The sequence below is a fragment of the Zosterops lateralis genome, assembly GCF_965231275.1.
Source record: "Zosterops lateralis genome assembly, chromosome: 16".
Taxonomy (NCBI): Eukaryota; Metazoa; Chordata; class Aves; order Passeriformes; family Zosteropidae; genus Zosterops; species Zosterops lateralis.
Genome location: NC_139776.1, coordinates 9,302,397 through 9,327,616, shown reverse-complemented (window position 1 = coordinate 9,327,616; position 25,220 = coordinate 9,302,397). Strand labels below are relative to the sequence as shown.

The following is a 25,220-nucleotide window of genomic DNA, read 5'->3' as shown; positions in this document are numbered from 1 at the left end:
TATTGCATCTTTCTCCAAAACAGGCCAAGGACAAAGCACAGACCTCCAAACATCTGCACATGTTCTGACCTAAAAATTGCTTCAGCAGGGAAACTAAACCAGGCTTTGGTGTAGGCTGCAAAGTGCTTTCTGTGCATGTGTCAGACTTGCAAATGGGTTCACTTTGATTATCACAAGTCCCGTTCGTGTTCATTCCAAACCATTAAGCTCCTTTGAATGAATATTTGAGTAACTATGAGAAGTTTTTAAGTGAACTGACTGTCATCCAGCAATCTTAAGAGCTGACTTGTCAAAGGGCACATCTTTGTCAAAGCTGGCCAGTGGTGCTTGAAGGAACAGTGCTGGCCTGGCCTGGCAACCTCCTTCCTCAGGCACAGAGCAGCTGCTGGGGGCTGCACTGACCCCCTGATACTTTGGTAATCTTGAACAAGTACCAGCTGCTTTTCTTTTAAAACTCAGGACAATTCATGAGCAAAGGAAGGACAAACCCCATCAGCAGATGCTGTCAACTGCAGTTGCTCCCTCCGTGCTATAGTTGCTCAAATTTGTTCCAGAAGTAACTGAGATGTGAGCAAGTCTACCAGCTGCCTGCTGCATAAAGTATGAGTGAAAATGGTAAAAAAACACCAGGCAGATGACAGAATTAACATCTAGCTGTTTAGGTACATGGCTGGTGAAAGGGAAGAGTGGGGCTAGTGCTGAGAAGTGGCAAAGAGGTTTCTGTTACTGAGATTTCTGTTATTTCCATATGTCACAACTCATCAGTAACTTAAAGATGGAGAAAGGGCTGTGGGAAATAGGACAGTAAATACCTGCCAGCACAATTTTGATGCTCTTTCAGTTGAGCTGTTTAAATGTAGTTGCCTGTTTGAGGAAACCACTGAATTTAGATTTTAATGCTTTTGCTGCTCAGTAGGTTCTCATGTGGGCATTGCAAAATCATCCCTGAAGGTCCAGACACGTGTGGAGTTAGACATGAGCGTGTTGAGTGAGAGGGGACTGGCAGATACTCTACAGGTGGGACAGGGCTTGCAGAGACCATGCAGGGCACCCAGAGTGCACAAACTACAGAGCAGGAGAACCTGGAAGCAGCTTAGGAAATGAATGTGAAACTACTGCAGTCTGAGGACTGTGATCTTGCTTTGTTGTGGCAAAAGGGAAGGAGTAAGAGATTTTCGTGTTTGTCAATGTATCTGGAGAAAGTCAGGGAGATGGCAACGTTTCTTAGGATGCTTCTTCAGGATGCTGGCCCAGCTTCCACTGACTCGTGGCTTAGGGACTTTCTCTTGAATTTTTTCCTCATCAATTTAATCCAATTTGGTTTTGACCCCTCATAAATGTCCATGAGCACCCCAGAGTCCTGCAGTGAGGAGATACCCAGCAGTGCCACTGTCCCTGCCACCATGAGGATGTCTGCTAAAGTTGGCATGATGAGTTCTTGGCTGTGGGTTGCCACAGAGCTGTGGCAGGGCAGACCCTAATTATAGCACATTATGCTGGTTTAATGACAGTAATAGAAAGTCAATTTATAGGCAAGAGCAAATTGCCTTTTTATATGGGGAGGAGAATAATTCCTCCCATGTGTTGCATTATTAAATTTGTAATCTTCATTTCTAATGCTTTTCAAAAGTGAATATTAACAGAATCTAAAATGCAGCTCATAAATTTATGAGCTGCATTTTTTTCCCCAAACTTTTCAAGTTCTACAATTTGTCTTAAAAGGTGAACTTCAGCAAGGTTAGGGTTTTTTTTTTCTTTTTTTTGCTTAACTTAATAAATGAAAATCCCTTACTTGCTGCCTACCTCTGGACAAGCTTAAAAGATACTGCATTTTAAATAGAAGTAATGGATATCTATTTTCATTCTTGCTGAGTGGAGAGTTCTGAGTTTGAGCTATTCCCTGGTGATAAAAGACACTGGAGAGAGAAAAAAATGACACATTTTCGTATGTCATTTGCTAGCGAGGAGGCTGTTGTGATGCTCTTTTTTGTTGCCAAGGAAACAGAGCCCTGAACTCCTGTCTCTGCAGGCAGGAGGAAGAGGAAAGGATGTTATTTCACTCCTGAGCTCGATTGTAATTGTGACTTGTGATCAGAGACTGTGAATGGGTTGGGACTGAGGGTCTCACCTTCAGGTTCACTTTCAGAATTGTGTGTCCTGCCTCCTTCAGTTTGTTTCCCAGCTGAAATGAGTGTGAAGGGTGGAGCCTGGTGGGGTGGGTGGCTGGCACAGGTCGCTGGCACAGTTACTGTACAGTGGAGTGAAAGGGAGTGCTCGGAGCACAGGTGGTGATGGAAGGGGATTGTACTTCTCTGACCTTGCCAGTAACATCTTGAGAAATCCCAAGGCTTCCTTATGTCAGCCCAGTTGTTAAATCTGAGAACAGACACATCAAAGTTACCTGCAGGTATCAGAAGGCTGGAAGTGACAGTGATGCAGGTGCTTCGTAAGCACGGTGTCCTCTCCTGACCTTCTTCCGTTACTGTCAGGCAGTCGTTGCCTGCACATTTTATAAAGAGATTCCCATCAAACTTTTTTTTTTTTGTGGTTACATTAAAACTATTTTTTCACTCACACACTGCCTTTTAATGCATGTTTGATCTCACTGAACTGTCAGTGTTGCCTGCAAGGCTGATGCTGGCTGTATCACAATTGCTTCTTCTGCTCTCTTTTCTGCTCTCGTAGTAGAGAGAGATTAGCAGGGCACTCTAAAGCATTTTGTTCATCCTTGCTCCTTCTGCAGAATTCGCTCAGAAATATTTGGCACAGAGGATGGGATTTTGGTGAACTTTCTGCCAGGTACGTGTCAGGCATTGCTTCTCAGGGTGCTGTGCTGGTGTGTGGCTGTTGTTCACTGTGAGAGATTAATGCAAATTCCGTTCAATACAATATTGAACACTGGTGTGCCTCTTCTTCACAAAGGACTGATTTTTTACTGCATCTAGTTGCTGATAATTGAGAAAATGAGGTATTGGTATTGTTCCTAAAGTGTATTAATCTCCTGTATTAATTGATCTGTATTAATCTGATTACTTTTTGCTTCCATCCCTCAGTAACCTGCAGCCAGGCATGATATTTTGGTTGGTTTCCCACATTCTGCAGTATCTTTCAGCAGAGATGAACACGTTATGTTTATTTTCCAGCTCTGGCCAAAGGGCTTTTTTCTCCTCTATTGAAAGCTCAATACTCTGCATAGACAAACAGTGAACTGAATTTCCCAAAGGATTTCAAGTAATCTGGGATGTTTTTTCTGTCTCAGTGCTGCTTTTGTGCATGCAGCAAGCAGATGTAGGAGGCAGTTATGTGTCTGCCATGTTCGTCTGTGGGAGAGTGTGTCACTCAGATGAGAGCTTGCATGTGTCTCTTCAGGCTTTGGGCTGTGAAAATTTTGCTTGAATGTTTTTTTTCTTAGGTGTCTGCTAGTTAAATTCCAGCGCCTCTGTTTTTGGTATTGGATGGTGTTTTCCATGTGTAACGGCCTGACTTGTCCCCAGTTGAAGATATTTATGATGTCTGATTGGCAGGGCTGTTTGCAGTGATACAAACTCACTTTGATTTCCTCGTCACCATGAATGACTTAGCATCATAAGGAACCATTGCTCCTGTCCTGCTGCTGGGCATTGAACCCTGACCTTCCCTTCCAGCTGTCATGAGATGTCTGCAGTGAAATTACTGCAATCGTGAAGGGCAGGGTGCTCCTTTCGCTCCACCCAAGCAGAACCCAGCACTAGATCCAGAACCTCAATCCTGGAAAGGGATCTGTGTGAGAGAAGCAGTATGAGCGCAACAGATCCATTTGCAGGCTTTGGGAAATGCTGTCACTCTGAGCTCTCCTGTCAGCACCACAAGTGTGCTAGAAACAGGATTTTGTACAGAAGTTGGTACCATTTGGGGAGAAAAGGGTTCCCTTTAGTGCACCTGTGGTGGGCTGTGGTACTTGCCTGGCACAACAGACGCTCCATAGACCTGTCAGGGGATGTCTCCATGTGAGTCTAAGCAATTACAGGGGGAGAACATGCTGGTCTGCTTCCTCCAGCATTTGTTACAGATATTCCATGGAAGCACCTTCAGTGAAACCTGATACAGGTAGTTGTAACCTCTGGTGAGATTGTCTGGAATTAGGAACTCAATGCCTGAAATTGTTTAACTTCTCTGGAAACCAGACTATTGTCCCCCCTCCCCTCTGCTTCCACAGTGGATCAAATAATTGCTTCCAAATGGACACAAGTTATTAAGCAGTGTGTATAATTAAAGTCAACTCCTTGTGAATTTGATCATTCGTTTCCTTAAGGAAAATATGATGAAATAATTATAACCCAAGCTAAACACAAATCAAATGCTGTTCTAAACACCATTCTGCAGCAGGATTCTGGTTCATGAATGACTCCAGGGTTCTGTGGCTTTGTGCCTGTTAAGGAAATGGGGCTGTGTTTTAAATTGTATTTATAACGAGTGAACAAAAGGTTGCATGACTCATTCATTGTGCCAAGACCGTTTGCTCTCTGTGCTCACACACACGTGGTCATGACAAAGCTGCTTTTGACACTCCTAAAAGAGTGTCAATAGGACAAAAGAAAAGGGAAGAGATCTCATTAATAAATATGGCCTTGTCAGCTGCTTCCTCTGCATTTTGTCTGTACCAAAACTAAACTTTACCTGCAGTGTAGTAGCTGTGATTTTGAGGGAGGCAAATACTTCTTTAATGCTTAAGCTGCTATCTTGACTCTCTTCCCATCATTACTATGTAGCAGATACTTTGTGGTTTCAGCCAAATCTGGGGGAGAAGTCCAAGATGTGCACACTCTAAAAATGCTGGAAAAGATTGCTCTGGGTAGAGAGAGAGACATAAATAGTGCCCCTAGGAGAAGAGGCCTGATACCCAATCTCAATTTAAAATTCACCTTGTAGGCGAAAGCAGACCACTGGAGCTGAGCATCCCCTGGGACAGAAAGGTGTGTCAGCACCTTTGGGAGGTTTTGGTGGCTTCAGGAGGCTCATGACCTGAGTCCTTTTCTGCAGCAGAAAGCACGGCTTGCAAACAGGCTGCTCAAGTTACTTTGCCCCTGCTTGCTTCCCAAAAGTTACCAAGTGAAGAGCGAGCTGCTGGGCTCTGCCAGGAGGGGCAGTTGGTGAGCAGGCAGGTCCAGCAGGCTCGGGAAGGGCACAGCAGCCTCATGCAAAGTTTCTTGGTTTAGTGAAGTGGGGGCAGGGCAGCTCTTTCATCTCATGCCATCCTTCTCTACAATGGCTCTTTCTAGTAGCTTTATTTCTGTGAATTCACCTCATTTTTGTGATCCTTTTCTAAATTGAGAGGTTTTCTGCAGCTCAGGCTCATTCATATTTCAGAACCTGGACTTAAGCAACATCCTCAGTTATTAATAGTGTGAGATGGATGGCAGAATTAGGACATTAGGGTGCTCTGGTTCAATTCCCTTGTAATTAAGTAGAGAGCCTCACCTGGCCTTCACAACCTGTGTTGGTTAGCTGGAGGACTTCCAGCCACCGGGACACAAATTGCCTTGACCTCTAATTCTCCTTGTGAATTAACAAGAAAAAAGCCCTGGAATGGTGCTGGCACACTAACCAACCACTCATCTACTTTGATGTTTTCCTGATACACATACCTTGATAGCTGGCAAAGTTCTAAGGGTTTGGAACTGAGGACATGTAGAGCACCACTGGTTGTTGATTTTGTGTGTGACACTTCCCTCAGCTTTCTCAGGAGTAAATATTACTGTGTAGTTGTTTAAATAAATGAGTTAATTTAATTGCCCGTGCCAAATGTACATGTTCTCTGAGCCCATCAGCTAAATTTTCCTTTACTTGGTCCAAACTTGGACCACAGACCCCAAGGGCTTCCCAGGGGGGCTGATGTCAGAGGGGAGTTTAACTCTTGGTGAGGCTTAAAACCCAAAATCTAAGAAGTGGAGAGATTGAATCCCCTAATTGCCACGCAGTGGGAATATGTGTGTATATCTGTGGTTTATTGCACTATAAATATCATAGGAAGATTACACTTCTAAGTCATCACCCCTTGCCCAAGCAAAGAGCAGCAGATGAAGAAGGGCCGGGGATGTGGGATGTGTCTGTCCCAGACATGTCCCAGACAAACTGATGCAGCATCAGCAATTCCCTGCTTGTCTTTCCCTGGAGACCTGGGCTACAGACAGGGCAGTGTTCAGGTTTCATTGCTGGGTTGCTGCAGAAATATTACAGCAGTGAATTTTCTGGATGTGGCTATGGACATTTCATTTAATCAGACTCTACTGCAAAGCCTGGCAGATTGGGGGAAGAGAAGGGGGCAGTGTGTTCCATTTTCTTATAAAAATAAAAATGCAAAAGCAGCCATCAGATGAAGCTATTTGGATCCTCATTCTGAAAAAAAAAAAAAAAAAAAAAAAAAAAAGACATGGAAAGAATTCTGAAGAGCTGGGTCTAGCTGCAAAGTAGTTCCCATGAAATACTCTGAAAGAACCAAACGTTTTTGTTCGTGAACTTTTTTATAGTGAAGAGCTAAACAAATTTTTATGGTAGTCAAAAACTCCACTTGAAATTCATTGACAGTGGAACATATGTGTTTACCTTTTTGGCTGTTGGCTTTCTGTCTTTTGACAGGGAAAGAAAAAAAAATCAAGTGATTTTCCTGGCTACATGTTTGTTGCAGAACTTTTTCTTTAGACACTTCTAAATGAAAATTTTGGCCATTTAATTTTTTCATATAGAATTATCAAAAAGGTCAAAATTAAAAATAGCACCATGGGAACTATTTGGTTTTAACTTCAAAAGGAGGAGAAAAAATATGTTTAAACTATGAAAATGGAACTCGTGAAGAAAGGAAGAAAAATTGATGCTCCACCCATGCCCCAGCCAAGCTACAAGAGATGATAACATCTACTGGGGTGGAGACTTGCTTAAATACAGCCACAGTTGGATTTAAGCCAAACTGCAGCTCAGGCCAGCATGGAGGAAAAAATGCTGCTTTAAGTGTTTGAGGAGTTGGGGTTTGGGCTGGGTTGTGGCGGAACTAGGGAAGGCAGCCTCAGAGGCTGTTCATCAAAATAACCCTGTGGATGATTTTTGCTTCTCTTCTATTGGTGAGGGGGAAGAACACAAACCTCTGGGTTCAGGGGGAGTTGGTTTGACATCCACACATTTGGGCATGGGTGTCAGCACTGCCTGTTGGTGTGGGTGACCAGTCTGAGCTCTAGGATGAGAGAAAGCTTTTCTGTGCTAAAATACCCTTGTGGATCAGCAATGGGATGTGTTGGGACTGTGCTGCAGTGGGAATTTAGAGGTGTGTCATTGGCCTCTCCAGAGGTTTCCCATGCAGGTGAGATGTCCTGGCCCTGCTCTGCATTCAGCTGGAGTCAGTAGCTGTAACATCAATGCAAACAGTTGCTAATCTTACTATTTTTCTGGCTCTCACAAGAAGAGTTGATTGAACTTTCCTAACCCTGTGAATGTACCTAACCTCCACAGATAAGAATTAACATGTTGAAATATTTTTTTTCCATCCCATAAAGATTCTGTGCTTAATTTGGAAAGAAAGGGTGTGATTTTGTTGGTGTCTGAAACTAGGACAAGGGGAATGAAGCATACAGCCTGATTAGTGCCCCTGCTTATCCCCAGCCATTTTCTGTCATTCTGGTGGATTACTCAGGCTGTGATGATAGCCTGGCATGTTCTGGAGCACAGTACAAACTGCCTCTCTTTAGGTGCTCATAATTCACACTCCATTAGGATGTTGATGTAGGGAATGCTTGGCAGGATGTCAGGGCTTGCCAGGCGTGATGAGATTGAGTTCATCTCGTTAAACTGCGTTCTGAAGTGACAATCCTGTATTTTTTTTTTCCTCAGCAGAAGCAGCCCTTAGGAGAGCATCAGGGCTTGCTCTGAACAGAAACACCCCTGTAAAGGGGCCTGTGCTGCCCACCCTGACAGCCCACAGCTCAGCGTGTGCCAGGCTGTCACAAGTGCTGGGTATTCATGCAGGGCTGTGGGATGACTTTTTCTCCTTTGAAGCTGAACAATGGAATTTTTATTCATCTCAGAACTGATTCATAGTACACAGGTCTTGGTACGTGTCGCAGGGAGTCAGCATCTGACTAAACAGAAAAAAAATTTTTTTTCTTTAAACACTTCAGGAGCAACAATGCAGTGACAAAGTTTCAAGTGGAGAAGTTAATGTGCTGACTCTTTTCTCAGAGTAGCTGAAAATAGGTAGGAGATTAAATGGTCAGTGCTTTGGCAGTATGGAGTGCTGAGCTGAGACTCCCACTGATGCTTTTTGCCCACAGACATGCCAAAGACCAGTTGTTGGAATTAAGAACCTTCCTCACCTCAGCAGGTGATATTATCCAGATGGGTGCTCGATGTTTTCCCTTTGTTTTCAGCCCCAAACTGACCTGCTTCATCTTTTCTCAGGGGCAGATCTTCATGGGGACAAAAGACAAAAAACTTTTAGGGTCAAAACCAAAGAGTGAAGTTAGTGGCCGTGGAAAATGAAAGGGCTTGTGAGCCCGTGTTTGAGCCAAGGGTAGAGCAGGCAGATTCAGCATAAACTGAAAGGACATAGCTCTGGGCAAATCTCCTCTGCAGGCATTGGGTCCTGTCCTGTCTCTGCTTTCTGTGTGATCTCAAACGTGCTCTGAAGGCTTCCTTGACTCTACCAGATGGGTTTTCCTGTGTTCCCTTGCTGGAGCTGGCAGCTCTTCATACTTCGTAAGTGCAGGTTTGTATTTTGGAGCAAAGCAGGCGATTCATGTGCTGAGGAGCCCAGGTGTGAATCCAGAGAGCAGAGTCTGCCCAGGTTGATGCCCTGCAGCATGTTTGGATGGGAATTGTTCCATACTGCTACACTTGGGTAAGAAAGGCAGTGGGAATGCAGTCCCTTCGCTCAGGCTTGGACTAACTTTCTTGGGAAACACAAAATGCTCTGTTTTCCAGAGTTTTTCAATAGGAGCAAATGAAAGTAACCATCCAACTGATTTCCCTTCCTGATTTTCCCCCTGGCATCTCAAGCTGAAATTTGGGAAAGGATAACAGCTACCCACGCTGTTTTGCCAGACCCTTGGTGTCTTGGGTGGCCCATGTTGGTGGTGCGTGTTCCATGTGCTTTGGGTGACACTGTGCTCTGTGCTCAGAAGAGGTTGGGTAATTTAGGAGCCAGGCTGATTAAGCTGAAATTCAGTCAATGCCTGATCTCAGGGCTAAATCAATACCAATTAATTCTAAAGTACAGGAGGGTCTGTAGCACATGCATCAAGCTGGTTTCTTTTTGTCATGGTAGCAAACTGCAGTGGAGGAGAAAATAGAAAACAAAGGAGAAAAGAGAAAGATGATAACAAGGACCTGGGTGCAGGGAAAGGAAGTGACAAGAGAGGAGACAGTGTAGGGATAACAATGAGAGGGACATGCTCTGTCTTCTCAGAAATGCCATCAATAAATATCTATTGTAGAGTAATTCCATGTAGGAGTAATAATTATATAATCATGACCTTGTGATGAGCTATTGCAGGACTCACAGATTTTTCAAGTCTTGCTGGCCTCTGAGCATGGAGAGCCCTGTCAGTAGAAGAGGAAGAGCTTTGAAGAGTTGTGCGTGGGAGTGATGTAGAAGAGGCCATGAGAAGTGGTTACTCTTTCCTTGGGGGAGAGAAGGGAGCAGTGCTGCTCTTGTTTTTCCCACCCCCTTGATTTCAGACAAATCCAGTTCTTGGTGGCAGCTCTTCCATGAGAGTGGCACCATCCTTGAGAAGAGCTGCCTCTTGGTGTGGCTGACAGCTGGAAGTTTAGTTAAGGGACCTCTCCAGAAGGTGCTCTGCTCTGCACAGGGCTCCTGCACAGTCACCTTGCTCCTCTTTGTTCATACTGGGCTGTCTGGAAGGAGCTTTTGGTTGGCTGATCTGACATCACTCAAAATGAGGGGAAGCATGATAATGAGATCTAATTAATAATGAACAAAATGATGGAATATAATTAATATCAATCAAAAATAATGTAGGGAAAATGGGTCTTGTGAGAGACTTTTTTTCTCCAAGTTTCAGAAGACACAGATATCTGGGTAAACGTGATAAGTATGTTAGAGTTTTGTCCTAGAACAACATGACCCTAAAAATGTGATAGTGATAAATGGATTAAAAGCTTGCTTCACATATCAAAAAGCAGTTGTCAAGGAAATGCCTCAAAGGCAGGAGGGCTCTCTTGAAGGCATGGTAGTGCTCAGTGTTTTCATTTGATTTGGAGCAAGCATGAGTTTAAACCTCACTTAATTCACAGGCAACATGGACATTAGAAAGAGAATAAATAGTATTGAGGGTGGAAGAGCTGTATAAAGCTGTCTGGAGCTTTGCTTGCTTTGTCTTCAAATAAAATTTGTTTTCTTACGTATTTTTTAATATAAGGTTCTGCAAGTTGGTACCAGCAGGACAGGCAAGGGACTGCACAGCCTCCAGGAGAGCTGTGATGCGACCAGGAGCTCACTGTGGTCTTGGGAGATTCCAGCAGAATTAGTGAAGATGTGAGAGTACAAGCTGATTTTTACCTCTGTATGCATTTCTGCACTAAAATGAAGAGTCCAGTTCCATTCTCAAAAAGGTGTTTAAAAACCTGAGGAGATTGTTATAAAGATTCAAGGCCAGGAGAAAAAAATACCAGAGCATGAGAGACATAAAGATCTCAGTCTATTTAACTTGTCAAAATAAGATTGAGAGGTAACTCATCTGCACTGCAGAAAAGTCTTGATAGTGAGAACACAAAGCAGCTCTTGGGGTGGAGAAGGGCACTAAAAAACCCTGGTGTGTGAAAGCTGAAACCAGGCAAACTTAAGCCACATCTCTAAATGTCAGGTAGTAAAGTAAACCATGCAGGCAAATGGCAGATTCTTCATTTCTTGATACCTTCAAACTGAGAGTGGATCGTGCTTTAGAAGATATTCTTTAGCCAAGCATAAATTGTTTGGCTGAGCAGAGCAAAACCGAAGCACCTGTCAACACTGAGAACTTGGCAGTGGCTGCCGGGCCCTTCTGGTTGTTGGCGTCAGCAAGGTGCTGTGGATCTTCATCCTGGGTATTTGACCAAAAAATTTCTTCTTCCCAAGGTCATCTCAAAGTAAAACCCTCTCCTAATGATGTGTTGCACTGCAGGCTTGACTGACTGCTTAACCTCTGTTGTTTGCTGCTTAATTGGAAGAGGTGCAGGGGAATAAATCTGGTGACGCTGCAGAAAATGTCGATACTGCTCTTACTTGTTTTAGATACCACTGACAAATTAAGACAAATGATTTTGTCAGGCAACACCTACATAGATGCATATCATTTACCTTCTGATTGGCAAAGGTGTCGAAGCACAAGGATTTCAGGAAGGGGAAGGAGGCACAGCCCCTGTGCCATGCTCTAAACTGACCAGAGGAGGTTAATGGTAGGTGGCTGTTGCTTGGCTCACGGATGGGAAGTGCAGTGTCATCTATCTTTATTTCCCTGATCTGTCCTCCTCTCCCAGCTAAAGGGGGTAGACAGTTCAGGAACCTATATCTCCTTTCTGATGGCATCTCTGGTGCTTATGGTGATCTCTTACCCTGCTTCAGTCATGCCTCTGGTTGCTGTTGTTTGGGAGCTTGCCTTTTTCTCAAAATAAATTATTTCCCTTCTGTTCAAAGGAAACTTTCAGCAAAAATAGACTGTAGGAGGAGAAAGGTTGGAGAAACTTTTCTCCAGAATAATGAGAGACCATTTGTAAGATGCAGGAGTTGCTGTGCATCTCTGTCTGGAAGAAGAGGGAGGAACAAAGGATTTTTGTCCTTTATTCCCATTGTCTTATTTTACAGAGATTCTTGATTAAACTTTTGCCATTTTTTCCTTTTATTTTTTTTTATTTGTATTTTTTCCTTTATTTATTTATTTAATCTGCAAAAGCAATCAGGACTACTAGAAAATGACCCACCCAGCAGCGGAGAGCTGTGCATGTGGTGCTCTGCAACTGAACTTGCCCTCTGCCAGCTGAATCTCTGGTGCCCTGGTGCTCCCACAGTGCTGCCTTTCCTTGCCTTTGGGCCCTTGTGCTTTATTTCCCTGGCTTTCAATCAGGAGATGGTTGATAGACTAGAGCAAGCACCTTGTGTTGCTTCGAATCCTTGCTTTGTCCCAAGCCTCTTGTTTGTTGCCAGCTGTGGATAAATAGTCTTTTAATTTTGAGTGTCTCCAGGCACATCTCATTAGACTGGGGAGAGAAGAGATTTTTTTTTTTTTAAACAGATGTTGCATGGCTGGGCAATGAGGCATTTTTAATTTGTTTCCTACATTTCTGTCATTTGGTGCTTTGACTCTGGCTGCCAGCAAAGCTCTTGTGAGGGCCAACCTCAAAGGGCAGGAGGATGAGTGCTCTTGAGTGCACACGTGAAGGAGGGATGAGCACTGGTGCATGTGGATGACTCAGAGATTGTTTGTGGAGGTGAATGTGAAACAAATGAAATGGACCATCAAGTCTGCCTGCATGTCTGTGGGATGTGCCCTCAGAGGCACCTACAGACCCCATCAGAGGCTCCAGTGAGCTGCACAAGGCTAAAGAGAGTCCATCAAAAGGAGCTGCTCGGCCCTGATTGGGAGAGTAGGCACAGCCATTTCACAAAGCTTTGCTTTTGTTGATGCTCATATTGTTATTCTTGCCTGAAGGTTCAGATTTTGAAAGCACATGAGAAATATGTTTTACGTTTGTGTAACTTCCTGATTTATACAATGTGCTTCATTCATTGCTCTAGGCACACAAACAGTACAAAACTGTAGTTAATGTTAACCCAGAACGTGCAAATTCGATCCCCTTAGCTCATAGGGACATGTGTACACAGGCTACACCATATGTGGGGACAGCAGCTGGTACAGAGCCCTGGGGCCAGCACGTTTACCCAGTTGGAAACCTCATGATAGTAGAGGAAAAGGTACCTTACAGCTGTATTTATAGGAGAATTTTTGTCTTTGCATTTCCATGTAGATATAATTGGAGAAGTGGGATAGGAAGCATTTCTGGTATCTTACAGAATTTTTTTTCCAAAGTCCCTCTTCATACCAAGATCTAAAGAAAGTATTTTAGGTCAAGCAGCCTGCTACAAGTAACAGTGTATTTTAGGCAGATACCTTCGTATTTCCAAAGTAGTTCAGAAAGTGATTCATGAGAAGTTCCACCTAAATATGAGGAAGAACTTCACTGTGTGGTTCCACTGGAACAGATTGCCCAGAAAGTTGCGGAGTTTCCCTCACTGGAGATATTCAAGAACTGCCTTGACGCAATCCTGTGCAGTGTGCTCCAGGATGACCCTGTTTCAGCAGGAGGATGGATCAGATGACCCACTGTGGTCCCTTCCAACCTTTCCCATCCTGTGATTCTTTGAAAGATTTGCTTTCTTTAATATTTGGCGATCCTGAGTTCTCCAGACTCAGCAGCTGGGTCATTTCTCCTCTGGAGGTGGTACTCAAAAAGTCTGGAAGGTTTCTGAGAGCACCATGGGTTAGAGGTTTGTTGCCTGAATCCAGGGTAATGACTGGGCATCTTTAGAGGGTTTAGATAATTTTGCTTTGTTCGGAAAACTTGTAGCAGATGTGTTTCAGGATGAGTGCTCTATGTGGGATGAAATCTGGAGCTTCCTAACACCAGCTACAGCAATTAATAGTAATGGTATTCATTACATATTCATTACATAACATGGTTTGTTCTGAGAAACAGACTGCTTGAGATGGAGGATGAAAATAGCAGCTGTTAATTTCAGAGGGCTGAGCCTCTGAAGACTGCACCCAGGAGGAACCAGAACCTACTTAATTCCCTCTATGCTGTGGCTGAGGGTGTCTACCGGGGGGAATAGTCCTCTCCAGGGTTTTCCACTGCTGGTGCTTTCCAGTGCCACCAGGGAACATTTTGGCTGTGCCCAACTATTCCCCTGTGGCTGGTCTGGGAGGGCTCCTGCTTTCACAGCACCTCTGGTGCTGCTTGGCCTTTCCTTTCCCTCTGCTCACTCAATGCCCACCAGGAGGAACTGCCACTCTTCGTGCTGTTCCACACAACCTGAGGCAGCAACATGGGATTTGGGAAAGGCTTGGAGGCATCAGGCTGTAGACCTCAGCTGTGCCTGTGGTTGCTGCTACTGTGTTCCCTGACTGGGTAGCTCTGGGTGTAGCCAGCTGGTGTGGCTGCCTGCTCAATGGATAATTAATTGGTACAAATGGTTGGAGTAGGTAGGGAGGGTGTGCATGCTCTGAGTATCTGCTGGGGCCTGGCATGGTGGAGCAGTGAGTGTGTTCCAGAGGTGATTCGGGAGCTGCTGATGAAGCAGGGCTGAGTGGGGGAAATGTTGCATAACAGGTGCCAGGTTGGGCTTCCAAAAGACCTTCTCTGCTTCTCCTTGGCTCTGTCAGTGCAGAAGGCTCTGGGAATAGAGGCTGACTGCCTTTTCTCCCCTCATGTTCCTAGATGGTGATGGTCGGAGACTGAAAGGAGCCATCCAGAGGAGCACAGAAACTGGCCTGGCTGTGGAAATGCCCAGCAGGACCGTCCGCCAAGCCAGCCACGAGTCCATCGAGGACAGCATGAACAGCTATGGATCAGAGGGAAAGTAAGTCATCAAAAGGGAGCTGGGTGATCACTCGTGGGATGCTCTGTCCCTGTACCTATTAATTTTCCTCCAGCATGATGGACAATGTGTTTTTCTGACTGGCCTATGATGCAGGTGTACTGCCCATCCAATTAGAGCAGATCTCTGTGTCTGCCTAGCTGGCACACACTCGACTGTTTATATACTATCTTTAGTGTCCTCATTACTCTGAGCTGAAGCAGATACCCATTACTTTTAACTGCTTTGCCTTTGCATGAGTAATTCAGGGTCAATAGCAGTGGCTCATTACTGCTCGTAAATTATAAGCCAGTAGTTTTTAATGTTGCACAATAGTTGTCCATTTCCCCTGTTTCAAAATAGCCCTTTGGTTTGGGGCAGGCGGAAGGTTCAAGGTGCTGTAAAGGGTGAAAGTAATAAAATACATGATAGCATAGCAGAATTCTGATATCAAAATATGTGGTTTGGAGCCTGCATGTACTTTGGTAAAAAAACTTTATTTTCTTTCATATGAGTTACAGTGTCCTAAAAGAATGTGTTTCAGAAAACAGTTCTGACCCCAAGAGAAGTAAGAACACGCTTGCATTCAGAGTTCATACCAGAATGCACAGCAGGGGATCTTTAGGCCAGAACTTTGGGACCTGACTTGTCTCCAATTCTGGTTTATGTATTTCCATTACTTGAAGCCATATATGGAAATTTAATAATTTTACAAAGATGACTGTTCATGAGAATCCTTGGAAGCAAAAGCCCCACAGTATTTAAAGGAGAAGGCAGTACATACCATCTGATTTTGTGCTTTCTAGGTGTGAGGCCAGAATGTTCCTGTACCTAAAAGGTGTTCTGTTTAAGCCAAGGACCACACTTGGCATCACTCTGTATGCTCTCTAGTCCTGTGTGATATTCCAAGTGCACTGTACAGCTAAAATGCTGAGATAGTCCAAAGACACTCTCAATTAATGTGATTCTGGTGTTAAATAAGTAACAGGCTGTAAATTAAGAGAGACTTTCTTTAGCTTTAGAAGTAGGCTAATCCTGGAAAGGCATCATAGATCTGTGCTGAAGGTTCAAAATAGTAATGAGGCACAGACTGCGATAGCAATCTTGTCACTCAAAAGCTGTGATGTACCTTATCTCTTCTGTGAGCTGCTGTCTCCAGGGAAATATTCCTGCTACACCAGCACAGTCCTGTGGCTTGGAGTTCTGCCTCCGCTACTAGATGCAGAGGATTAGTGATTAAGTTCAGTCCCTGGGCAATGAGGAGCAAGAATGTGCTTTCATGCAGAGCAAAATTCTTTCCTTTTTCTATTTACATAGCTTACCCTCCTGGGAAGGGGTGTAATTGCCTGAATGGTCTGTGTCCTCTCACTGCATACACTAGCTGCTTTGTTGGGCTTTTGTGGAGGGGGAGTATCTCTGCCAGCAGAATACTGCACCCCTACAAGTGCTGTCTCACCCTGAAGGCAGGTGGCACGTAGCTATCAGCTCGACAGAAAAAGGAAAAGCCTGTCTTGCAATCCAAGTGTCTTTATTAGAACAAGCCTGACATTTGGTATTCCAACCTTGAATGCCGCCAGAATATCCTTGCCAGCACCTCGGCCAGCGATGGGGTAGTTCCTTCTCTTCTCTGAAAAGTGTGATTAAGTGGTTCCTGGATGCTTTGTTCCTAGGTGGGGTAATTAATCTCTTCTGGGAACCCAGCGGGAATTGCAGCTATCTATCTGAGCCACAAGTGATAAGCAAATAGGGCTGAGTGTACAAAGAGCTAAGAGGGCTCAATTCTCTTGAAACATGGTGGGAGGGGAGTTTCTCTGCTTTCTTTTCCTGCAGCAAAGAATGGAATTGTTTGGGGAATAGCTGTGAGGAACAAAAATGTGTTCTTCTAAATCAGATTTCTCTTGACCTCTCTCGTTCGCTGTAGCTGTCTTCCCAGGGAGACAGAATGAAGATTCATATGTCTCTGTTAGCTGCAGAGAGTTGATTTTCTTTCTAATAAAAGCTGGGTGTGTGACTGGTGCAGATACTCCCAGGTCAGAGAGTTTTCACCAGTGACTGTCAAACCCATGGTTTTCAGCAAGGCAATGCTGTTCTAGTTCTTTCCACCTGTGCATCCCTTTGGTGTGTTCACACCTGGAAGAAGATGGATTCAAAACCTCTCAACTTCCATGTGTTTTTATAATCCTTATCAATTTAAAGACTAAAAGGACAACTTGCAAAAGAGGCATGCTGAAATGATCAAAGATTTGGTGAAACTTTGCTGCAGCAGGCCTAAATACCTGTCCTCAGCCATACAAACTGCTTTTAGAAAGCGTTGCTCACTGACCGCTTTTTCAGGTTTGTTTCAGGGAGCTGGTGGCAGCTGCCGCATCTGCTCTGTGCTGGTGCAAGCTATTACAGTCAAAGAGTATTCTGAAATGCATGGTTTTGAGCAACGCTCTTTTCATGTGAGCACCAGAGTGCATAAAATCCAGATTTTTTTTTTTTTTTCATGGAGAGGCTTATTATGCAGGTTAAACCTCTGAGGTATGCTAGGCCTTCTTTTGAATACCCCCTTTACCTGAAGATGAAGTATACTGGAGACTAGATGAGCTAAATGATGCATCTCCTGGAATTAAAGCTTACAGCATGCCAGGGAGCACTGACATTGTCAACAAACTGCTTCATGTAAATTTTTGCCTGATAAAAAGTCCTCCAACCTTCTTACCCAGATTTGCTATTGCACAGTGGCTATGTGCTAGTATAGGAGATTAATACAATATAACTCAATGTGGGACTTTGTAGAAGTAGATATTTACTCTGAACAAAACTGTTCTCAGTCATTCCCGTGTGCAGGTTTCATTCCCTCACTCTCTCCCCACCCCATGCAGGCACCAAGCCCCATGAATCAGGTGCTGGAGCCAGGCTGGGTTGTGTGCTGCAGGGAGGACATAGGACACCATCTGTCAAGCCCTCGCTGTGTCTGCTAAGTTGTTCTTCACAACAGACTGGCTCTTAAGACCATGTTTTTCTTACACTTTCTAGGACTTACCTGCTATTTTGGAGTAATATTTCACCTCAGGGTCTTGCTCTTTTTCCACCTCTGCAGATCTCAAGCATCACTGCCACCTTTTTGTTCTTTTTGGGGGTGATCTTTATGGCTACAGCCTGCCCTCAGGCAGGGCTTGGGAGTGATGTGCTCTCTAGCCTTGTCTGTCCTTCCCCTGTCATTGGAGAACAGAATCTGCTGCAGCCAGGTTGGTTGTGCTTTCACATGCACAGATGTTTCCATTCATAATTCATTCAGAAAGATCTTAGCACTGGTTACAAATCCCTACAGCACTGAATATTTTCTCCTATGTCTATACTTAAAGATTTGCTTGAGAAAACAGTTGCCCACTGTAGTAAGTGCGTATGGGGTAGGCTCAGGACACCAGGATTGCTGCAAGGATACAATTCCCAATATAGGAATAACTCACAAACAACCCTGTGAGATTTAGTAGAATCTCAGCTCCATCCTGGCTCTTGCATGATCTACATCTTGTTTTGGCTGGGTTTTGCTGCAGCTGCACGAGACCATGTACAGCATTCAAAAAGCAGTAGATTCTGGACTTGCATGTAACTTGTTCCTGCCAAACACTTTTCTTCCTGAAAATGGAGCAGAAAGATAAAAATGGACCTGGAACAAAAGGCTGCTAGCTGCCATAGTGCCTTGTGAGTGGTACTCATAGGGTTTTTGTTCTTGCTGGCTACTGCTGAGATGATTAAGTTCTGGAGAGATCAGGTGATTTTTACCTCAGAAAAGCACAGCAGGTGGTGACTAACAAAGACTTGGAGGATTGTTCTCGCATTATCTGAGATGAGTGTGCAGGTCCAGCAAGAAAGCATCTTGTTGTTAGACATCTCACCTCTCTTCTCCATGGCGAGGCCTGTGCTACCTGAGCTCTGCCCTGTTGTGCCCCGGGCAGGGGCAGGACACAGCCACAGGACACAAGTGTCACCAGCACGGGCATCTCGCACCTCTTGGCTTCCTTCTGTCTCTGGTACCAGTTTTCCTGCTGGGCTGATGGGAGCCAACACTGGGACTTAGGCTTGGGGAGCTGCCTGCCCTTGTCTGCTTCACTGTGGAACAATAATTAACAGGAGGCAGGAGAAAATACTGGCCTGGGTTGTGACCACATGGCTGTGTGAAAATTCACTTTTTTCCACCAGAAATTATCCGTCAGCATTCAAGAACAACCAAAAGACTTGATTCCTGAATGCCCCATTCAGGAGATTCACGTTGCAGCTTTTCTCTGAATGTTTCTTTTTTGACTTCCAAAGCCAGGAGACTTCTAGACGCTTTTATAACAGATTATCTTCAGGCCTCTTTTTATCCAAGTCCTTTAAAAAAATGTAATGAAATGTGCTGTTAATATCAGTTCAGGATGTAAGAAAGCAGTGTCTTTTGAGATGGAAACCAGTAAAGGCATGGAGATTATTTCTGTAATATATCAAGAAATTCCTCAGCCTGTTCAGCAACAGCACATCCTTTTGTGCTGGCAAAGCTTGACCAGCACAGCTTGGAAAGGATGTGACCTTGAGAGCTGTAGTTACAGCAGGAAATGCAGTGTATCCCACCTTCAGCATCCTCTTGGGAACAGACAGAATTGCTCACTGAAGACAGGTAGCTATCTTTTATTCAGTGCATCTGAGATGACTAGTGATTGCTAAAAATGGAGCAAGCCCGGCAAGGTGGGGAAGGGAGTGGGGGAGGTCTTTGTACAGAATTCACTGCACAGTTTTTATAGCACTGTTTCAGTGGCAGAATTCATACAGCAGAAGGAACGGGATACGCGAGCGGAGTACAATGTGTTACAGCACATAAGACAGCACGTCACAGTGCTAAAAATGCTACTGAAAGTGGAGTGGCCCAGAGAGAAACAGAGCTTGTTGAGAGGCAGAGTTGGAGATCTTGCCTGGCAGAGGAGGGGTGTGCAGTTGGTGGGGTTAGGGTGGGTTTGGGTTCTGCAGGGATAAATTCTCATGGAAAATCTTCCCAGGCAAAGTGAAGGCTCCTGCAGCGTTTACATCAACTTCTGACAGGTTAAGGGGCTGTGTGCCCAGTCCCTGGGCAGTGTAGTTGGATGCATATTCCTCATGCACACCATAAATATTTGAAAGGTGGGGTAATGGACATTGGCAAATTCTGCTTTCCTTCTTAGCTGATAGGTATCTGCTTGGCTCCTGCCTGTGAGATGCGATTTAAAAGACGTTAACATGCAATATGGATGAGTGTGATTGTTACACAGAACATTACTGCTCCCTGAAATTGGAGTTCTGATGGGTTTTTTTTAATGCTCAAATAAAATAACTGTCAAATATGTTATCAGTCTCAGAGGAGACTTCCCTCTCCCCATTTCTTCTGCCTGAAGGAATGTGTTGCTGTCCCTGTTTTTTAAAGATAGAGCTGGAAAGTTTAGCTCCATGTTAGATGTGGACGTGTGGTGTATCTGTTAGGCCAGCTGTGCAAGTCAAACCACTGAGATGCATGGCTGTGTTTAGGCAACTTGCTTATTAATTGCAAGTTTGTGCCATGAGAGGACAAAAAACCCCACAAACCTCTTTAATTTACAAGAACAGAACAATAATTTCTGCACCCTGTGCCCAGACACATCCCGTGCACATACCAGACACGGTGGAGCAGCTCTTCAAGAATGTATCGCCTCTGGAGGCTTGAGATGATGGCAAATAGGTGTTTGTGTGGTAGTGTAAATGAGTCCATGAAAAGAGCAAGACGAAGTGTTATCTTCTGAAAATTGCTGTTGTCTGGGTGTGCCGAGGGTGGCTGTGTTGAAGCTGTCTGGCCTCACCACCTCACTGAACCCACGGCAGTGGAGTCAAGGTGTGCAACCTGTGAAACAGACAGGCAGGAACAGGGATTTGGTCCAAGGGGGAGGACACAAGATTCTCTTCTCCTGAGAGAGCTCCTGGACAAAAGGGTGCCCAGCCTGTGAAGGGAGGAGATGAATGCCTCACTCTGTATTTCATCTGCACAGGCACAGCAGCAAGGGTGTGGCCCTTACACATTAGTACAATCAAGACCAGTCTCAAAGTCATAGAAGACTTTAAAAAAAGAATAGTATCAAGAGGATAAAAAGGGAATATGTGGTCTGTTTTTCGAACTGATAATTCACAAATGATGTTCAGGACTGATCTGTAAAGAGGAAGGACTGGAAAAAGATTTGGAATGAAAACTTAAAACCATGCACAGGAATAAACTCTCAGGGAAGGATTTCAAGAACAGGTTAGAAAAGCAGCTGTCATGGATGGTGTAAATAAGGCTGCTCTGGCCTTGGGACCTGGGTGTGGACTTGCTGACCTGTGGAGATGCATTCTGACCATATTTCCTGTGAGTATTACAAGATTTTGACAAGCTGATTCTGCAAATGCTCGCAACAGCATAATGGGGTACCTGGCATACAGAGTCCCAGAAGCAATTTAAAAATAGATTTAGAAAAGAGGTCAGACGAACTCCACACGGACAGGAAAAGAAATTAATGATACATTTTCCCTAAATGTGTCTGCCTTTGCACACTGCATGCTAATCAGTAGCCACCAGCGGGCGGGAGTGCAGAGAAGGGACTGAGCAGAGCCACATATGCTGTGTGAGAGGGATCAGCACAGCTGCTCTGCAGTTTCTTCATAGCATTTAGCATTGAAATCAGTGTTGTCCGTCTAGGCATTCAAATCCTGATCAGTTTACAAGCAAACTCTGAAAAGCTGGTTCTCCATCTAGTCATATACAAGGAGCAGCTGCTGTGCCATGAGGGAAGTGACTGCATCATTTGCACACAGAGGGGAAGGACATGGATCTTTGCAAGGAGTAGATCAGGAAATGCTGCTACCCTGGAAGAGCAGAGAAGCAAGCAGCTGGCAGGGAGCCTTTAAGCCACTCTTAAATTACTCCACAGAGGACAGATTTCATACACCCTGACCTACAGCATGCAGCACAAGAACACAGTCTTCAGAGGCTGCACAGATTTCCTAAATAATCAGGATTAGGAATGTTGTGTTTAAAAGAAGAAGGTCTGGGCAGTTTCAGCCCCAGGTTGAGCACACAGCTTCTAAGATCCATAGAATGTAGAATATGCTGAATTGGAAGAGACCCACAAGGATCCTTAAGTCCAGCTCCTGGCCCCAGAAATCCCACCCTCTGCCTGAGAGTGGTGCCCAAACGCTTCTAGAACTCACACAGGGTTGGCGCTGTGACCACTGCCCTGGGGGGAGCCTGTTCCAGTGCCCAACCATCCTCTGGGTGAAAATCTAATATCCAGCCTAAACCTGCCCTGTCTCAGCTTTATACCATTTCCTCAGGACCTGTCACTGGTCATGAGAGGCAAGACATCCGTGCCTGCCCCTCTGCTTCCTCTCATGGGGATGCTGAAGGCCACAATGAAGTCTCCCCTCAGTCTCCTCCAGGATGAACAAACCAAGTTACCTCCAGTGTTTCCCGTAATGATTCCTCTCCAGTCCCATCACCATCCTCATGGCCTCCTTTGGCCTCTCTCTAATAACCCAGTGTCTTTTTTATATTATTGTGCCAAGATTGCCTCCAGGACTCGAGGTGAGGCTGCACCAGTGCAGAGCAGGGCAGGACAATCCCCTCCCTTGCTGGCGATGCTGTGCCTGATGCCCCCAGGACAGGGTTGTCCCTCCCGGCTGCCAGGGCCCTGCTGACTCATATTCAACTTGCCATCAACCAGGACCCCCAGGTCCCTTTCCACAGCGCTGCTCTCCAGCCTCTCGTTCCCCAGTCTGTACGCACAGCCAGTTTTATTCTGCATATAAACGTGTCACACAAAGACAGGAATGGTTTACGGGCTCGGTCATCTGTGAGATAAAGCCGGGCTGGTGGTTGGTGGCTGCTCTGCATGGGGACGGCGTGCGGGAGCTGCTGCGGGCTCTTGTCTCCCTCTCGTGGCTGTCCCCGCTGTCACACGCTGTGTCCCCGCTGTCACACGCTGTGTCCCCGCTGTCACACGCTGTGTCCCCGCTGCCGTGCCTGCAGCGTGCCGGGAGGCAGCTGTGCCTGCTGGCTCCTGTGCCACGGACGGTTCGGGCACAGCAATAGCCATTGATTACTACCGTTTGGCTGGAATGGGATTTGCAGCCTGTGCTGAGCCTTGGTGGGAGCTGGTACCTGTGCAGGCAGTGTTAACATTCATGCAGGTTTCTGCTGCATGGGTGGACTCAGAGATCCCAGGATCAATAGCACCCAGTGTCATCTTTCTGCTGTCCCTGCTCTGCCTCCTTGCCTACAGCTAAAGACCGTGGTCTGAGCATCTTCCAGAAAAATGTCCTTCATTTGTCCTTGACACGCTGGAGGCATCGCTGGCCTCCCTGTGCTCTCCCTCTGCCTTCCGGTCAATAACAACGTTGCATTCAACTTATGACCAATTCCCCAGCAAACCCATAATCTTTAACTCCATTAAAATCATTCCCATTTGGCTGTGGCAAAGCACAGCCTGTAAATCATGATTAGTGAAAGCAAAGGGCCAGAGGAGAGATAATTAATTTCACTTTGCTGTTCAAAGGCTGCGCTGCCCTCGCTCAGTGGAGGATTTGTGCCCTTTAGACAAAAGGCTGACAAGTGTCACCTGTTAATCTTCTCTGTGTGCAGCTCTGTGCAGCGTGAGATGGTCCTGTCACAGGGCCCTGCTGCCTCTGACAGCTGCTGTTTGCAAGTCAGCTGCAAAACGCTCCCTCTTTATTCCTCCGGCTATTTTTAGCATTTCTTTTTAGATGCAATAAAAAAAAGACATCTATATCGGTGATAACCAGGTTGTAGTGATTGTTCCCCTTAAGGGAGAGATGTGTTGGGCAATGGGAGGGGAAAGGCTTTCCAGGATTGCTCCAATGTGTGTGAAACATCTGCTGGCTGTCACCCAAGGTGGAGTCACCACTGTCACCTGCGGCAGATCCCTTCATGAGCCTGTCTGCAGCACATCCAGTGTGTGGTGGTTCGGCTGGAAAGCTGGTTTCTGGATCAAGGGCAGGTCAGAACAGCTCAGTATATGCAAAGGGCAGGCAGGAAAAGTCTGCTGAGCCTGCAGCATGCTCCAGAGCACCAGGGAAGGGCTCTTGGGCTGCATTTAAACAGTTGAAAGAAGTCACAGTGCTCCCTGGAGCTCTTTTCCTCCCTGCTTTAACTGCAGGAAAAACGAGTGAATGGGGAGAGCCTGTCCCACCAATCTCCCTGTGCATTGTCCCCCTCACCTCACCATCCCAGCTTTTCTCTGAGCATTTGACAGACAGCTCACCAAGCTGGATTTGAGCATCTGAAATTTAGTCTATTCTGCTAAATGGTTCCTGCTGTTTTTAATTCACATTCATACTAAATTTCTGCTGTTTTATTTTTCCCTTCCCTCTCCCCTCAAGGGAGAAGCAGTGGCTTTCTTGGAGATAGCTTATGATTTTTCCAGAGAAAAATTGTTTCCATTCCAGGGTTATTGGCAATACCCAAATATATGTCCAGGAATTGGTCAAAGCCAAGATTTAGAGCTGCTGTTTCTAGTGTCTAATAAAGCAGCCCTGCAAAAGGTCAGCCTCTGTGCAATGCAGCAGCCAGTTCTACCAGTTAATGGCATAATCTATTACAGAAGTAATTCCCTATTGTCTTCTTTTCCCAGTCAGATATAACAACAGTGGGGAACATTAACTGTCTAATCTAATACTGACTTTCTTATAGTGCTAGTAAACCCATTAACTCGGCCTGTTATCCATACTGATGGAATCTTGACCTTGGCCTGTGTTTCTAAGTGAGCTTTGCCATTCCCCTTGGGATCAGCAGCTTCATTGAAGCAGCAGCTCCACTGCCCTCCTTGCAAGGCTCTGTGCTGGTGGCCCAGCCAGGGTGACCCTGCAGCAGGGCCCTGCCCTCTCGCAGTAGTTTTCACTGCAGAACATTCATCATTTCAAGGTCAACCAGAGCTCTCTGACTTCTGAATTTATGGAGGGTAACAGCAGCCTTTGCTTTGCTGTAAACACTTCCATTTGCCATTGGTTCACCTTTAGCCCAATAGCTCTTGGTCTTCTGCTTTTTAACACTGTCCTTCATACTCTCCTGCTTTTTTCCTCTATATCATTGGTGCAGGCTGCTGGGCAGAGCCTTTGCTAGCATCATTCATAGATAGAATCACAGAACAGCTTGGAAGGGACCTTAAATATCACATGGTTCCAGCCCTGCTGCCATGGGCAGGGACACCTCCTGCTAGACCAGAGGAGGGGTGGGCTGCTGTGAGAGCATAGGAGCCTTCTCTCCACACAGGTATAGTGCAGAGGAATACTTGGCATCAGCCTTTGATGTGATTTCTCTCCCTGGCAGGTAAGAGGAAGTGATTTAGTGAATAGTTTTGAGTATTCAGGGGCCAGAAGGATTTCTCTCCTTTGCTGTCCTGCAGCATGTGGGGTTTCTCTGGGTGGTCTTCTCCCACCTTTTATCTCCTCTGCAGTAATATGGCTGGACTTACCCTAGAGAGGAATTGCTCCAAGACCCAGTTCTGGGTGTGCTGTGAACTCTCATAGCCCTCAGCTTCACTCAATCCTGGGCTTCCCCTCCTCTATCCTGGTCCTCAGCATCTTGCTAATTAGCCCAAGCATCTGCTCCGAG

General features: G+C 45.3%; 1 protein-coding gene across 1 annotated transcript in view; it reads left to right on the top strand.

Annotated features, from left to right (window-relative positions):
• RIMS4 (regulating synaptic membrane exocytosis 4) overlaps positions 1-25,220 on the top strand; it is a gene marked incomplete at its 5' end in the record, with an annotated part of 55,007 nt that overhangs the window by 16,383 nt on the left and 13,404 nt on the right. The window contains one exon of the mRNA XM_083873214.1: positions 14,455-14,596. Coding sequence (XP_083729340.1) covers positions 14,455-14,596 — 142 coding nt within the window. The remainder of the gene's footprint in view (positions 1-14,454; positions 14,597-25,220) is intronic.